Source organism: Sphaeramia orbicularis, chromosome 13 (genome assembly GCF_902148855.1).
Source record: "Sphaeramia orbicularis chromosome 13, fSphaOr1.1, whole genome shotgun sequence".
Taxonomy (NCBI): Eukaryota; Metazoa; Chordata; class Actinopteri; order Kurtiformes; family Apogonidae; genus Sphaeramia; species Sphaeramia orbicularis.
The window spans coordinates 27,607,288-27,624,602 of record NC_043969.1 but is presented as its reverse complement, the minus strand read 5'-3'; the positions used below and the strand labels follow the sequence as shown (position 1 = coordinate 27,624,602).

General features: G+C 39.3%; 2 protein-coding genes across 2 annotated transcripts in view; one reads left to right on the top strand and one right to left on the bottom strand.

Annotated features, from left to right (window-relative positions):
- The window catches only part of npas1 (neuronal PAS domain protein 1), a 36,654-nt gene extending 30,982 nt beyond the window's left edge, over positions 1-5,672 (top strand). The window contains exons 8-12 of the mRNA XM_030151248.1: positions 60-256; positions 457-563; positions 752-899; positions 2,113-2,225; positions 2,332-5,672. Coding sequence (XP_030007108.1) covers positions 60-256; positions 457-563; positions 752-899; positions 2,113-2,225; positions 2,332-3,434 — 1,668 coding nt within the window. The 3' untranslated portion in view covers positions 3,435-5,672. The remainder of the gene's footprint in view (positions 1-59; positions 257-456; positions 564-751; positions 900-2,112; positions 2,226-2,331) is intronic.
- Positions 5,673-10,567: 4,895 nt separating this feature from the next.
- tmem160 (transmembrane protein 160) lies at positions 10,568-16,518 on the bottom strand. The gene is made up of 4 exons (XM_030153040.1): positions 16,203-16,518; positions 16,031-16,055; positions 13,921-14,013; positions 10,568-11,909 (listed from the first exon to the last, which is right to left on the bottom strand). Exons 1-4 carry the CDS (start codon positions 16,422-16,424, stop codon positions 11,581-11,583), a joined length of 669 nt encoding a protein of 222 aa, XP_030008900.1. The 5' UTR covers positions 16,425-16,518; the 3' UTR covers positions 10,568-11,580.
- Positions 16,519-17,315: the final 797 nt, after the last annotated feature.

Sequence of the window (17,315 nt, the reverse complement as noted above, 5' to 3'; positions counted from 1 at the left end):
GATTTTCTCCATAAATTTTACTTCAAATGTGCCCTAAGGTATACATTATCTTCTCTCAGGTAATCCATGTGACGGGTCGAATCCGCTGCCGTCCTGCACTTGTTCCAGGCTCAACACGATCAGTGCGTCGGCCGATGGGTTTGGTCGCGCTGGCGCACACGCTCCCGCCCTCTACGCTTAATGAAGTCCGCATGGAGAGCCAGATGTTTGTCTTCCGAGTGAACATGGACTTACAGGTCACGTACTGTGAGAACAGGTAGGTTTTGTGTCTAATAAGTGTCTCATCGTGTTTATTGTTCAAGTGTGTGAAGTGTTGCTTTTGGAGTTTTTCCACTTTTCATTTTTTTCATGAGTACTTGGCACAACACACAGCCATTTGGTTGTTTCTGAAGACACATCTGCTTCTGTTTTGTACACAAACATATTTTTTTTTGGTTTTGTTTTATTTCCTTACAGGATCTCAGAGTATATGGATCTGACTCCAGCAGAAGTGGTGGGACATACATGTTACCACTTTGTCTATGTAGAAGATCTGGAAAATCTCAGACAGAGCCATGAGGACTGTGAGTATATGACATTCATCTGTTTTTCTTCAAAGTGTCCGAACTTGAAAGCAAGGATAGCCTGTTGAAATCAAAAGCATGTAGATATAGGCGCCCTCTGCTGCCATCATCATGAACTACCAAATCTAAAGTCTGAACCTGTGTCTTTTCTGTCTCCTCTGTTTGGTGTTTTATTGTCTTCATCCCAGTGTTGAGGAAAGGCCAGGTGGTTACCGGTTACTATCGCTGGCTCCAGAGAAGAGGAGGCTACTTGTGGATCCAGTCCACTGCCACTGTTTCTATTAACCACAAAGCCCCCCATGAACGCAACGTCATCTGGGTCAACTACGTTCTCAGGTCAGTTTAATATCAGCAAAGTCACGGATATTCTCCGGGATTGCTGATGAGACTGCTGAGTTTAAATATGCAGGCACCATACTGAGTACGGCGATCCTTTGAAGGGATAGATGATGAAATGGAGAAGGAATACTGGAAGAGTTTCACTCCCCCTGACATGAGAAAACTGATGAGTACACTTGACTTTAAAGCAAAGAACATTAACCAGTGCTTATTAAAATTAAAAAGATCATTTCAATTTAGACTACTTAACAATGTAAGATGTAATATTTTATACATGTCTGATGTTTGAAACGCAATTTATTACATACAATGTAAAATTATTTATAAAGAAGTAATGTCTCTGTCAGAATTCAGTCTCATCACAGCATTACTTAAACAATTTAATATCCTCTCTCTGACTTGCCAGACATGATTTGATGAATGAAAATGTGTGACATTTCTCCTGTGGTTTCAGTTCAAGTTGGAATAATTCCTTAAATGTTTTATTACTTTTGACTCTATTTACAACAGAGACACAACAACTGAAATAACCAGGGCTAAATATGCTTTTCTTTGTATTTATCCACTCTTCAGATGCACATATACACAGAAGCTACATGCACACACTTTAATAAACACAGAACATAACAAAAGTGCATGCGCAGCAACAGAACAGTGAGATAAAAACAAGAGGAGTAGGCTGCATTTCAATGCTAATTGGACTGAAGCTATATAATTACAACAAATGGATGTCAGAATTTTGGGGCTGAATGGTGTTTTAGTTAATTAGTGCTGTAATTACAAGAGCTCATTAACTTCTCCAACAGCCTCCTCCTTGTCTGGGCTTAACTGTGTATAGGTGGGCTGCTGAGTGGGGCATAGTGTGTGTGTGTGTGTGTGTGTTTAGTGTCTGTGTGTGTGTCTTGAGGGGTGTGGTTTGTCTATCACTCTGTTTCAGTGCTGGTATATGTGTGATGAGGGCTGTTGTTTGGAGAACTGGGTGTGTGTTCGGTGGAGGTTAGGAGGGTATGAGGCAGTTTGGCTATTGGAGGTTGTTATTAGGCTGATTATATGTTGTTTCCATCTGTAAGTATTCACTCAAATCAGCACAGCACTAGTTTTTTTTTTTAGTTGTAAGTGGTTTTAAGTGGCAGATGATCGTTTGTGTATATATTCACCTTTTCCTCGCTTTTTCCTTTTTAATCCATCCATCCATCCATCCCTTTTACAGTCGAACAGAGTTGCCCGACACACCCCTTGACCTGCTTCAGCTACCAGAAAGTGTAAGAGCAGAACGACTTCGTGTTAGCTCTTCTCCCACTGATAGCTCCCCACAGACCCGAGGTATGTTGCAACACAAACATTCCTACCTTCCCATGATGCCCACAGACACACACAGAAACGCCTGCTTATGTGTCTGCTTATTTCAAGACTCTCTCTTTCTCCTCAGGCTCACAGTCAGTGAAAAGCTCAGTAGGTAAAACTGACCCCGACACTAAAGGCAGAGAGAAATTCACAGGCGCTGCCATCCAGCCAGAGGACAGGAGGAAACGCCTGCTGAGGTCCGAGCCCGAGGGCGCTCCCCCAGAAACCCGCCGCAGATTGGAGGATCTCCGTCATACTGAGGAAAGTGTATCCGCCTCCTCGGACCTCGCAAGTGAAAGTGAGGGGGAGGAGGAGGAAGAGACAGAGTGGGACCAGGGGGCAGACAGTGACAGATTGAAACAAGAGGAGGGGAGCAGGGGAGGAGGTAAACAGAACAGAGGAGGAGGAGGAGAGACCCCAAATAGAGGGGAGAGGGGGGGTAGGGTGCACAACGGCCGAGCTGTGATCCAGCAGCTGAAGAGCGTAGTGACCCCCTCTCCCCTGCCCGGCAGCCCCAGTATCAAGACTGAACATGAAGCCCTTACCACAGGGGGGCGCTGGGGGTCACACACACAGAATTCCACCTCACACACCACCCAGCCACAGCCCACACATGTGCACACCCCTTCCAGCAGTCTCAACGGGGACAGCCCCACCACCCCAATTCCCGACTCCTCCTCAAGCAGCGAAGCTCCCCCGAAAGGTCTGTTCACTCCCCCATCGCCAGCTCTTTCTCCCGCCATGTCTGTGTCCTCGCCCCTGCCCCGTGAGGAGCGGGTCGTGTCGGGGGCAGTCAGTCGGAGCAGCGGTGGCAGCAGCGCCGCAGGTGGTGGTCCGGATTTTGAGCTGCTCCAGAGACTGGCTGCCGGCGGCGCAGCAGGGCGGGTCCTCTTCCACCCTCTTGCCCTCGGCCCGCAGGGTCCTCAGAGCCTCTACGCCCCCAGCACTATCCGCTATGCTCCACCTGAGCTGCCCCCCTCCCACCACCACAGTGCAGGACATGGTGATGGCCTGCAGCTACGCTCAGACCACCACAAGGGACCCCCGCCAGCTTTCTTCCCCCATCTACAGCGACTGGCCGGCCTGCCACCCTTCAGTGGTTTTTCCCCGTCTGACAGCCCTTTTTCCTCCAGTCTGCCCTTCTGTATGAATGGACTGAGGGGGGCTGCAGGCTCCGAGGAGGACTGAGACCTACAGAGGAGAAGAAGAAGAAAAATGAAGGATGGAGCAGAGTGACAGACCATAGAAAGAGACATTGAAAAGGGCAGGAGAGACAGTAGTGGCAGGACATTAAACCTCTAAGGATGTTACTAATTGGACAATGAGTTGATTAACTGCGATCTAAAGTATGTGACAAGTGGCTGCCATAGGGAATTATTGTGTCTGCCTGTTGTGGACAAGTGACAGTGACTCTCAGAGAAAAGAGGACATGGTAACTTTTGACTGAATGTCCCCCAAGACTTTCTGTCTTCACAACAATAATGAACTCTGCTCTGTAACTGTGTTGATTTCTGTGTCTCTTCCACTCAGAGAAGCCATATTGTACATAGAGAAAAAAACCATAAAGACCCTCAGCTCACGTCCTCCTCATCCCTGTGTCACCCCAATTAACCCAATTAACCCTAAAGCCAGTAGACAGAAATGGACACGTGTCCGTAGGAATGAAAGTGAAAAGAACTTTGGAATATACATTTTTATTATTGCAGTATTACACAAAACATCACATACATTGGGGTCGAGCTAAGAATTTGATTATAGGGTTTCCCTTAAATAGATGGAGATAGCCCTCTGGTGTTTTTGTATTGAGAATCAAAAAAAAAATAAAAAAAATTAAATACTCATCAGCCAGCCATACTTAAAGCACATTGTTAGGGACTAAAATATGAATAATGTAGTCCCAGACATTCCATTATCTATAAGGGAAGAAAATGCAATGCAGACAGAAAACTGTTTCTGTTGTTTAATTGCAGGAAGTTCATTTGTTTAACTAAATATTAATTATAGTATATTCTGTATGATGCTGAGATTGTGTTTGTGTCAGAAAGCCATATTCTTGTTTCTATTTTTAAGATTTTATTGATTTTGTTTTCACCGAATGAAACAGTCGGAAGAATGTTGTGAGAAATGGGTCGAGACAGGCAAAATAACATTGTTTTAATGGATGCACAATATCACCCAAATACCTTTTTTATTATTCTCTTTTTAAAAAAAAGATATTTCTGAAAATGTTTAGGAGGGAAATGGTGCTGGACAAAAGTGTTTGTTATCATTTATGCCTCTGTGTTTTTCTGAGCACTTACTAAAATTTGTTCTGGTGTGAACTCAAAGCACTTCATCGCTTAACACTCTCTGTGTGGCCCTGTTAAAACAGAAATGAAGCAAAAGTGGTCATTAATATCATAACTTGACCACAGTGTAGTAGAGGAGGTGAATCGTCATTTAAAAAAGGAGGTAAATAAACAGACCACATGCAGTCACTAAAAGATGACCGTTAGTGGTCAATAAAGAGGAACTTTATAAAGAATTATTCTGATATTGTTGTAGTTCAATTCGGTCACCTGGAATAAACACCATAATGATGAAGTCCAAACAGAAAACACTATCAATTTACAGTTTTACATAAATTGATTGTAACTTTTCTCAGGATGGAAACTAATACAAAACACCTTTTATACAGGAAACAAAAGAGTTGTTTTTTAGATTGCAGTTTGGAAATGAATCACAAACATTTCGTAACTGAGAAAATGATGCACATTTACATATTATGTATGTATATAATGTGATATTCACAGATATTCAGACCAGTTCTCATTTAACTTCTGCTCTGAATATCATAGTAGTCTGTTGAACAAAAATGCAGTTATTAGGAAAATTAAAAATCAGAAAATTCTCTAGCACTTTGGAATGAAAAATACAAAATTAATCTGTTCTTTGGTCAAAGTACAGATAAATTAGTGTTCTAGATATCTAAAATTTGTCATGCCACTGACACTGTGTGTACATTTTATTTCTCCCACAATGAGATTAAGGTCAGTTGTCTGAATTAAGCGTCTGGTTTGTCTGATGTCTAAAAAAGAAAAAAAATAACATTTTTTTATTGTTCAGATCTGATGCACTACACACCCATCCTGTAGCTGTCACATACAAAATATGTGAGCACACATACTGTATACTCGGGTGTTTAATGGAAAAATGTCTGTGTATGAGTGTGTGAGTGTATGCTTGTATAACTGTGTGTGTGTGTGAGTGTGTGTATTTTTTGTTGAATTAAATAGCTAACTCCCTAACCCATCACTGTGAATCTAACGTTATCCTCTCATCTTTGTGAATACTCCACCCACTCATCAAATAAAATGGACAAATGTAAAAAGAAAAACAGTGCTACAAATGACGATAACAATAAAAATATTCCAGTAGAGGAGCACAGCTCATTGTTTCCTTGTTTCTTTTTTCTTAAGTGGATAAATTAAACAATTGCCTCTCACCTGATAAGCAAATTTAGATTATAAAATGGAATAAATATCTTTATTTCACTTCATAATAATTAATATATAGACCAAATTGATAATTTTTTTCTCCTACAAGTGCATCAAAGTCCATTCATAATACATATACATTCAAGACATCTAACAGACATTTATATACGATGTGGAAATCTGTGTAAATGTCTGTTAAATGTCAAACGTGTGAGACTATTAAATTTAAACATTACACATTCACTAGTTTTCAAGGACATTCTCAAGTCTGTGGTAGAATAAATGAAAAAAATGCTTTTGTTACTACAAATACGTAACATCAAAGAAGCAGTTGGACAATCAGACATGTATCTGGAGCCGACAAGGCGGCAATGTTCATTCATAATAAAAAGTACCGTACGTCAGGCAGGTGAGATCAACCGACAGGAGGAAAGTTTAAAGTGTGTTGGATTCAACAAAGTCTTTGGCCGTAAATGGGTTTGATAATGAAGACGGGAAAACCGAGTGTGTGTATGAGTACATGCAGAGTGTCTCACTTATGAGAGGAGACTATATGTGAGTGTGCATCAACCAGGAGTGTGTGTGTGTACATCGGTGGTTTGCTTGTGTGTGTCTGTGTGTGTGCATCCTATGAATTTGCAAGTGTGTGTGTGTTGTCTGAAGCAGCCCCAGGGAGGGGCTCTGACATTGAAGACGGGTTAAATCCTGTTTTACATTCAAGTGGCAGGCCCTAGTTCATTAGAGTGAGGATCATTCCTCCTCAAGACCAAAGGAAGCGCATACTAAACAAGAGCAGTTGTTGGGGAGAAAATGCCATTGTACGTGCAAAAGCGTATGTACTGTATAAGTGGGTGTGTGCTCGCAGATGTGCTCTGAACAGTGGTGCAAAATAAGGTTGGCTTCCTCTTTATCTTCTTCTTCTTTTGCAATCTTTCCATAGAAAAGTAAAGGTACAAGTTGTATAGCTGAAATCAATGTGCAGTGTTTTTGTGTGTGTATGTGTGTGCGTAAGTCATAGCAGTTCTCCAGACTGTCTTCTTCTCCGCCTGTCATTGAGTAACCCATACGCCCTCTCTGTCAGTGACTTTGATGGCTTATCTTACCCCCTGAATTGGAGTCATGCTCCCGGGGGAAATACCTTAGCACATGTAAATGCATTTGAAAGAGTAAAAATATGGGTAGGAATAAAAGAATGAAGGATGGAGGGAGACACCCAGACAGCTTCCACCTTCCATGGGCTTACACCTCCACATCTTTCTCATTCTTCCATCTTTCCATCTCTCTTCTCGTACTTCAACTGTTTTAATCTTTGTCATAGTTTCTCAACAACCTCCTCTTTCTCCAAGCCAGCAGAAGGCCAATCCATACTTAATGTAGTTCTCAAGGCAGATCCTTTGATCCATACGCATGGCATTTAACACCTGAGAGCAGATGAACAATCTGCCCTCAAAATAAGCAGAGGTTACCGCTCCTACTTTCAGGGCTGAGAGTGTAGATGCGAAGCTGTGGTTTGGAGATGCATGATGCCAGACCCAGACTCGGGCCCTGGTCTGCGACTGGTGTTGTGGTCTCTGTAGCTGCTTGAGGTCTGGGCTAGATGGTGTTTGTCAGTAAGGGCGCGTCTCCTGCCTCTGGGCGCCCTGCCCTTTAGACGCGCCAGGCCTCAGGAGCCTCCTGCATGCCAAACAGACCTGTGCAGTCAGATGCAGCCGCGGAGGAGAGAAGAGGAAAGGGGAGGATTGGAGAGGAGGGAGGGGAGGCGATGCGAACGTGAGGAGGAGTCCAGAAAGAAAGAACTCGAGGGCGAAAGGGTAGAAGAGGATCTGAGGGAGAGAGCAGCAGAGAGAGGAGAGGGGCTGGAGGGGAGTAGGGGTGCCGGTCACACTGCAGCAGCCGTCCAGACACACCCTGCATGTGAAACACAACTGCACTGAAACTCCCTGGGAATCAACGAACGAGAGGTGAGTGGGGAGGAGAATGAGGCAAAGGAGAGAGGAGGAGAGGAAGAGAGGGTGACTCTGAGGTGAGTCTCAACAGCAACACTGTGTGTCGATGGCTGGGAGATATCAGAGACCTTCGCCCTAACCGAGTCAGCGATAGTTATCACAGACAAAGCCCCCCCATCACCAACACTCCCACACACACAACCACATACTGCTCCCTTCAGTTCACATATTCATACATGCTCACAGACCACAGCCTCATTATAAAAATTATGCATGTACAGCGTGTATTTGTGGACAGTTTATGCAGCCTTTGACTCAGTACGAAGACGAACTGCTTACTTTGACAGTACTTACATCGTAGTATATTGGGCCTTTTTTGCATAATTCTAAAAACAAGTTGCAGGGGTGTAAATGGATATGGACACTGGGCCTTAAATTTTTGTCTTTATAACAAAATTCCATGTTTTATGAAAATATATTGTACATTTAATAATTTTTTAGAGTGTATTGTATTGTAGTATGACTGCGCCAACTGTGTTTTAAGGTTTTATATATTTGTCTAATTCCAACCATTTAAAATTAAAACTAAGTATCTAACAAACTGATTCTGCTTCTATTTCTATTAAATGAATAAATAAATAAATCTGTTGACTTTGATTCCATTTAAACAGTGTTAAGGGTTTTTAATTAGTGTTTAGCATTTCATACAGGGAAATACAGTCACAGAAAAAAATTATTAAACCATCAAAAGTCATCAAAAACAATGGTTATGCAATCAAGTATTAACTCCTGTGTATCATGTGACTAAAACAGACAGAAAAAAAAACGTGGAATGCCTAAAAGCACTGTTTTTGTCAGTACAATGCCATAGCTATTGATGTATGAAATGAAGTGATTTTGGTTATTATCAGAAAAACCATGGAAAATGGATAGATATCAGCTCTGAAATTCAACTCTTATGAGCTATTTTTGTTGTTATCATTATATTTGTCCAAACAAATGTACCTTTGGTTGTACCAGACATTAAAATGAACAAGAAACTGAAGAAAACAAGGGGTGTTCTAATGTTTAACTGTATAATCTGATTTTCTCTATGACCCATTAAATTAATCAGTGTGTACTTTTTGTCTTCCTTTTTTTGTGGTGTATGTCACTGAACTTGCATTTGGACAATGCAATGAAAAAGGATTACATTCATTTGTGGGATCGACCTGTTACTACAATCTTACATGCAATCTTTTATATTATTCTTATATATAATCCTTATATCATTCTTTCAGATCAGGCGTACACTTGAGTATATAGAGAACACATTCAGTAGGACATCATGATATAAAAGTAATGCAACATGATATGAAAGAATGACACAAGGATTTTATATATATAAGAATAATAGAAAAGATTGCATATACAATTGTCATAACAGACCTTTTATTCTTTATATATTCTTCATATTTTTTGTTTTAATGTACTGATCCACAGAAAATATGGGCACAAAAGTTACCGGGGGTAGCTCACAGTAGTAGCAATTAGCTTTTACTTGTAGTCCCAGGAAAAAAACAGGTATAAACCCAAAACACCAGTAGGATATAAAACAGGCATGGCCTCGAATCCATGTCTGCCTCAGTCCATCCAGTCCCCAAAGGAAATTAAAAGGACTATTGTTTAATATAAAACATTTAACTCACAGTTTCACATACAAGCCAAGTGTGCAGCCAGCAAATAGTTTACAGGAGAGAAATTAGGAAATTACAACTGTTACTATTATGGTTAAAAGCAACCAGATATTACCTTCAATATGTGAATTCATTGCAATAACCATCTTTAACAGAACTTATAAACTTAATCAAGGTAAAGCCACTCTATGTTCCTTTTAAAAGAGTGTAAATTGTCCTGCTGTTGGATCCTGTTCTGACTATTTTTTTGCCATAACTTTTTTAATATCTGACAGTAAGACCTTGAAGAGGTGTACGTCCTGAGTATAGTGCTAAAACTATAACCAGTCTGTAAATCTGGTATTGATTTTACTTCTGCAACTATCTCTAGCCAGCAGGATTAGATAAAAATTTAACTAACCAGATAGTCCAGTCTAACATTCTGTAAATACTTCTTTTTGGACACTTTTAGGCTAACAGTGGAGGAAACAGGGGACTGTATTTATATTTGTTTTTGTTTGATCATTCTTCCTTAGTTATGGTTATGTTTGTTTCCTTTTCCCATAAAAGTAGATGATTTCTTACAGAAACTGTCATTATCAGGGCAGTTTCTCCATTTATTTGTTCTGTTTAAGTGATTCCTAAGCTGTAAATATCTGTAGAAAATCCTTTTCTGCAAATTGTGTGTCAGTTAGAGGCGGATGCTTCCTAATTCCATTGTCTACACTTCACATCCAGCTGTGCAAGTTTATAACCCTCCACAAATATTTACACCTGTGTATTCTGTTCCACTTTTAGACTTCTATAATCTTTGAACCAGCTATTGAAAGGAACCCTGTGCAATAACTTCATTTATCTGTGTGCATAATCACTGAGGTTTTATCTCCCAGAATGGATTGGAGGGGAATATCCAATTGGCTTAATTCTAATCATCATCACACCAGCAGACGATCTTAATTGTGGTGCTTTATAAGAATAATCCTCCAGGGAAGAAAAAAAAAAAATCCTCTTTTTTTCTTTTGTTAACTGTTAAAGTCTGTGTTTTAAGTCATGCCTCGGGCATCTGACCTTTCTATAAATCTGTAAATCATTCAGTTCTGTTCATGATGATATTTCACTGGTTTCTCTACAGGTGAGGACTGAAAAAACTGCACAAATTGTACAAAGTAACGTTTCATCGTTATGAGGCTTTTAGAGGAAAGAAAATGTTGATTAGAAGTGACAGCAAAGAAAGCACACTGAAATTTAGACTGTTTCAGCTCAGATTTCTCCTGATTTATTATGTACACAGGGGTGCACAAAAAACAAACAAAAAACCAATATGACTCTTATTTCCCTCCATAAAGAATCTCCATATCAGTGTCAATTATTGACTATTCTTTACATCAATTAAAACCAGAAATATAACTATCACCAGAACCTGTGATATGCACTTTAACAATAAGATGTTCATGTCTTTGTTTAGGTACTGAACATGTACATAAACAGCATTACCAAACAAAACTAGAACCACTTATAAAGCTATGAACAAAAAACAAACAAAAAGTCAAAAAGTGCTATTGCCTTCCCAAAAATAAAAATAAAAAATACTTTATTAAAAATAAATTCTGAGCCCTCATTGGTTTGTCAGAAAAAAAGACCTGAAACATGCTTGTAGTAGTTATTAATTATTTGAAGACCTTACAGCGTATCACCACCAGCTTGCTGTGTTTCAAGACTTTTATGAAAATTTCAAGTAGTCAATCACAGTAAATAATAATAATAAGACCAACAGCAACAACACCACAATGTTTGCCGAAAAATGATTGCATACAGCGCTTTGAAAAAGTAAACAGCTGCGTGATGTTCTCAGTGAGTCTTTGCAGCGTGGGTCTGAGAATGTCAAAAACTAAAAATTAAAAAAAAAAAAAAATCTATACAGTCTTCAAACAGCTCGATAACTTAAGTGAAGCAGCTTTGAATATGTGATTATACAAAGTCTTAGAAAAAAGCTGATTTATTCACTTCGAGCGAATTCAGCACAACTTCCAAATTTTTCAGCATTTTCAAAGACCAGTTTCTCAAAAGGTCTACAAGTCAATAATCTTTACACGAATATAACAATGAATACATAGGTTTGTGTCTCAGTTGCCTATATATAAACATATAGGCTGCTTGCAAACACACACACACACACACACACACACATACATGCGCACACATATACACAAGTAAGGGGATGAATCAAAGTGACACACACTCCATCCATGGAAGAGCTCTACTTGTTTGTGCCTTTGCCGTCACTGTCCTCACTGTCAGTGCGTCTGCTGTCATGGGAACCACGGTAACCTCTGTGCTCACGCCTCTCGCGACACTCCCGACACTCTTCCCCTTCATCGTCCTCCTCCTCGTGGATGATCTCCACCTCCAGGCGGCCAATGTAGAGCGATACTGCGCATAGCCAGAAGAGGGCGACAGTGCTCACAGCGGCGCCTTGAAACAGCAGTGCTGGGACAGACAGCAGCATCATCCTCCTCAAGGCAAAAAGGCTGGCGATGTACGAGGCACCGCCAAATGACACGCATACCCCTCCCAGGATGAAGAAGGCTGAGGAAAAACACAATGTCATTATTTATTTATTTATTTAATCTATTAATCCTATATTACATTTACTGGCAGGAAGGGTCTAACTTGTTAATATTCAGGTAAAGGATAAAAATGGAAGATTCCTCAGACAAAAGAATAATACAGACGGAATATAAGTAATAATAAAAATAGGACCAATGACCCTGTAGCTTACCGGCCAAATTAAAAGCTTTGGGAAATGTATCCAGATGCCATTTATTATCACCTAGTTATGTGTATTTATTATATTATATTGGTCATATTCCAATCAGACCTGTAAAAAATTCAAATTCCAACTTGATATCATTGATATTTACTGATTTATTGTATCAAGCCACTTCCTATCTGTTATAATGGGAAAATTTTTCAAAGTCGCACCAAATCCAGAATCAGATCTGGGTTGAAATAATTTCAATATCTTGTGTTGACATCATCTTAAAGAAGCTGTATACCAAGTTTGAAGTCAATCAGAACTGGAGTTTCGGAGAAGAAGACGATTGAAATGTTTTCCCCATAAGAGCCCATGTTAAATTTTCCGTCAGTTCCAGATCCAGAAGATCCTGATCAGCATGTGGACATTATGTTTTGGTCATCTCCCCATCAGGGCTGGACTGCAGAAATTTACAGTGGATATCATTTATATTTACTGAGTTATTGCATCCATCCACTTCCTATCTCTTATAATGGGGAAATTATTTAAAGTGGCACCAAATCCAGAATCAGATCCAGATCCAAATAATTTCACTAACTTTTGTTGACATCATCATAAAGAAGCTGTATACCAAGTTTGAAGTCAATTGGAATTGTAGTTTCGGAGAAGAAGACGATTGAAAGTTTTGGAACGGATGACAGACGACGACGGACGACAACGACAGACGCCGCATGACAACAATAGCTTACAGCCTATCAGCCGGTAAGCTAATAAAAATGGACTCATGAAACAGAGGATTCCTCTAGAAATAAGGTTTTCCATGTTTCTACTCATTCGTACACATTTTTCAAAGTCAAATTCAAGCCCTTTTCAAGCACTTTTAAGGGATATTTTAAAATTTTTCCCTTATCGCTGGGGTAAAATCAATATCTACAGGATTACATATACTCAGGATTATTTTTTCCCCTTTTTAAATCACAATGATGTACATTTTATTATGCTATAAATATCTAAAAGGATGTTTCATAATAGCAAAAAGTTTAGAAATTCAGGGAAAACACAAAGTTTTATTCAAAAAAAAAAGGGACGACACTTGCTCTTCTTCAGACATACTCTCACAGAGCCAAAGATTAAGCTAAAAATGTACCTGGAGTTGACCTGAGAACACCTGCTAATTTTATTTTTTGACATAAAGTTTTATTTTTCTAAATGTTTCACTTCTCTGTACACGCTTTGGCTTGGCATCTAACCTGGCAGAGTTAATATGAAAAATAAAGAAATAAACCACATCACAAAGTTATAATTGCAAGCACTTCAACTAAAATTCAAGCACTTTTCAAACCTTGAAAACACAACATTGAAATTCAAAGCATTTTCAAGGATTTCAAGCACCCGTACAAACCCTGGTATCAACAGTCAATAATTTTTACTGATTTACATAGTTTTGTGTGATAAAACTTTTACGCTCCAACATTTCGTGAAGCTGTGACATTGGTTAATACTGATCAAAAACCTCCCCATTATTTTAGTCAATTCTAGAAATCCTTGTGACATTATTTATGGCAAATCTGGTAATGTTTCAGTTCCAAGGCTCTTGACTGGTTTTAAGACAAAGAGCAGAGAAGCTACTTTAAGTATTGATGTATTTGGTTGCTATAAACACGCATTCTTTTTTTTTTTTCATGGTCAACCATTTTCAAACATTCACTGTGTTGTTTTAATTTATATTTTAGATCCAAGAGTTGTAAAAATGTAAGGCAGAGAGAAAGTCTTTTTTATTAATCTCAGATCAAGAACCATACACTGTGTTACTGCTGTGGTGGACTATGTTGGAGCTCGTACCGTATCCTGCCTCTTGTCCCACTTCACTTTGGACAAAAGCGATGACTCCAATCCCAGTAGCCAGTAAACCATTCCTGAACCACGAGAGAAATCCTGCAAAACCAGTAAAACTCGAAATGACTAACAGCGGCATGATTAGATGTGTAAGAATCAGTGATGTTGTTTACAAGGACACAACGCTTATTGCGCTGTTACAAAAGCATCACTTAACAGTATAAAACCTTAAGTACATAGTTCAATGTTAGTCATTCTAAGTCATTCCAGAGAAATATTTCCCTGATCTATGTAAATAATCAGCGACTGGTTTGGTTACTTTTGATTAGAACAGTTTGGGTTTGTTGGAAATTTGTGTCTCCTTTAGGCCATTTCATAGACATGAAATTAAAACAAATAAATAAATAAAAATAAATAAACAGCAGCTTCACTGTAACATCCTTAATATTTTGGTCTGCTGCTGATAAATGCACCAGATCCACAACACATTGATTAAAGTAACTTGCAACTCCTGTTAAAACCTTAAAAACAATTAAGGAGTGGTACAGATTCAGAAAATGATGTGATGCTGTGGCATTATTGTTCTCACTCCTATGAAATTATTTCCCAGGACTTTTCCAGGACATTTTCAGCCACGACAGAGACAAGTTATCATGTCATACACTAATCCATTCCCCTGTCCCTCTCATTCTTTGGAAGTGTTCGTTTCTACAGTTGTAACTTGCATTTACCCAAATTGTTTCTATGTTTATTACTCAGACATAAAATAATTCTGACAAATGTATCATGGAATAATGCAAACACACCCACAGATTACAGCGTAGCACTTCATTAGCCTAACAAACTAGAGTTACAATGTTCAACTGGGCAATTCCCAACTCAACTTTCTCTTCTCTCTCACTTTCTTTCTGGCAGTTCTTCTAAAATATTTGTATATTTTCAATAAACCACTGAAAAACAATTTCCTTTGTTTCATCTCAGTTTAGACACACAACGTCACAAGGCAGGGGGAGGATAAGTAATTTTCCAGGACATTTGACCTTTTCTCTCATTTTCCCTATGTTTTCCATTACTGGAAAATTGGTCAATCATTTTCCAGGTTTTCCAGGATGTGTGGAAACCCTGGACATGGTTTAACTGAATGCAGTGAATGAGGGAAGAAATATTTGGAAGTAATTTACAAAAGGTCTGATTGCTTGATATAATAATGATGAATTACTAGAAACAAACAATTATAAATGTTTCACCTCAAAAACTCTTGTGCTACTGAAAAGTAAATGGAAGTTGTCCCACTCTGTCCCTTCTTGGGCTTTTCTCATGACTATTTTATTTGTGTTTATATGTTGCTTGCTCTGTTAATAAAAATATAGAACTTAAAAATGTTATAACAGAGTAAGGAGGCTGTTACAAATGGATAAGGTACAAGTGAAAACACCTGCACATTGACTGTACAGAAACCTAGACTGAGACACATGTTCATACAAATATTTGATAATTATTATGGTCCATCACACTGAACAAACACCTCACTCTGTTACTTTTTTGATTGTCACTCTGTTACCATGAATTGTCTTTTAAAACTAAAATAAAAATGGTATCAGGTTCATTTTTGGATATAATATACTCTAATATATTAAGAAAAGTGTGGTACACTAAATATTTGCACTTTCCTTGAGGAACAGCACTTTTTTGGTATTTTTTCCAAACCTTGAATAACTGCTGTATATTTTTCCTTACTCCATTACTTTGTCAATGATGATAAATTAGGTTAGGTTAGTTTATTTCAGACACAGATATAATACAAAACATATGGAACAAAAATAATAATAATAATAATAATAATAATAATAATAATAATAATAATAATAAACAATACACAAATTAAAAAAAATAAACAATAGGGAAAAAAATAATAACAAGAATAAAGAATACACAAAAAACAAATAATAGAAAAAAATTCATGTTTATATTAAATATTTGCTTATTATTCCTTAATGGCATGTTAAAGTACTTGCTTAGACCTACAATTTGAGCTATTATGGTTGCTGCTAAATTAATTTTTAAAAACAGATATGGAATGATATGGCCCATTTACTACACAAATACTATAAGTTACCTGTTTCATGAGACTTTCTCAGCATCTGTAAATGTTCAGGAGACAAATGTCAGTATCACAGAGCTCAAATTAAACCAACTATCTGACATTAACTGAAGAAAAGGAAAGTAAAAGCAGCAGTGACATTTCCGGTTCTGCTCATGTTAGTTCATTTTCTATTCAACACACATACCAGGGCATCTGCCTTGTCCAGGTCTGTGAGCTGGTAGTGCTGCTGCTCCGGAGCCCGGCTCTTCCCCCACGGCCCCTTCTCTCCGTGCCGCAGCCGGGCCGAGCCGTGCAGCCTCCTCAACGGAGCTCCTGCGCACGGAGGCCGGACCAGCCGCAGTGCCCGGGCGAAGTGGGCCACGGCCTGCGGCACCTGCCTTCTCATGAACAGAGTCAGGAAAGCCATCACATCACAACAAACGTCAGCTTAAATACGAGCTAAAAGCAAAAGGCAAAAGGTAAGCACAACACGACCTGTGCATGCCCTGTCAACTCTAACACAGTCAACGACAACCCGGAAGAGAGGCAACACAAACCCACGGAAACAGACACAGCGCCCTCATGCGGCTGTAGTAGGAAAGCACCTGGGAATGAAGGAAGGCTGAAGACTAGGCTTAGACTGCTGAGAGTCATCTGGATACACTGAGCTCCTCTCTGCTCCTCCTCCTCCTCTATGACCTCCTCTCTGCTCCTCCTCCTCCTCTATGACCTCCTCTCTGCTCCTCCTCCTCCTCTATGACCTCCTCTCTGCTCCTCCTCCTCCTCTATGACCTCCTCTCTGCTCCTCCTCCTCCTCTGTGACCTCCTCTCTGCTCCTCCTCCTCCTCTATGACCTCCTCTCTGCTCCTCCTCCTCCTCTGTGACCTCCTCTCTGCTCCTCTTTCTCCCTGACTTTTTCTCTCCTAATTCTCTCTTCTGTTTACGCCCAAGTGAATACATGTCACTGACCTGACTTCTTCCCTGAAGTCTCTGTGCTTTATCGCCTCACAGGTTTTCCCTGGATCGACACATCTTTTCCCAGGATTCAAAAGGATTCAAAGGATTCAAAGGAGTTTTATTTGTCATTCCATCACAAAGAAGAGAACGACACTGGTTTCTGAGGACCCGTATTTGCCATGCATAAAATAAATAACTAATAAATAAATGAATACATTAAAAACGACTACAACTAAGGCTAATTTAAAATCAGTAAAATATACGTCTAAAATTAAACTTTAAAATACCTACATAAAACAATAGCACATATTTACAACCTAACCTAGCCTATACACAGTAGACACTGAAGTACAGTGCAAAC

Bases quoted from the DNA above. Each gene is read 5' to 3' on its own strand.
- tmem160 (XM_030153040.1), bottom strand. From the start codon at position 16,424: ATGGCTTTCCTGACTCTGTTCATGAGAAGGCAGGTGCCGCAGGCCGTG. The intron at 16,056-16,202 runs GTATGTGTGTTG...GAACATTTACAG, and splicing joins TGGACAAGGCAGATGCCCTG to ATGCTGAGAAAGTCTCATGA. The intron at 14,014-16,030 runs GTAACTTATAGT...CTGGTTTTGCAG, and splicing joins GAGAAAGTCTCATGAAACAG to GATTTCTCTCGTGGTTCAGG.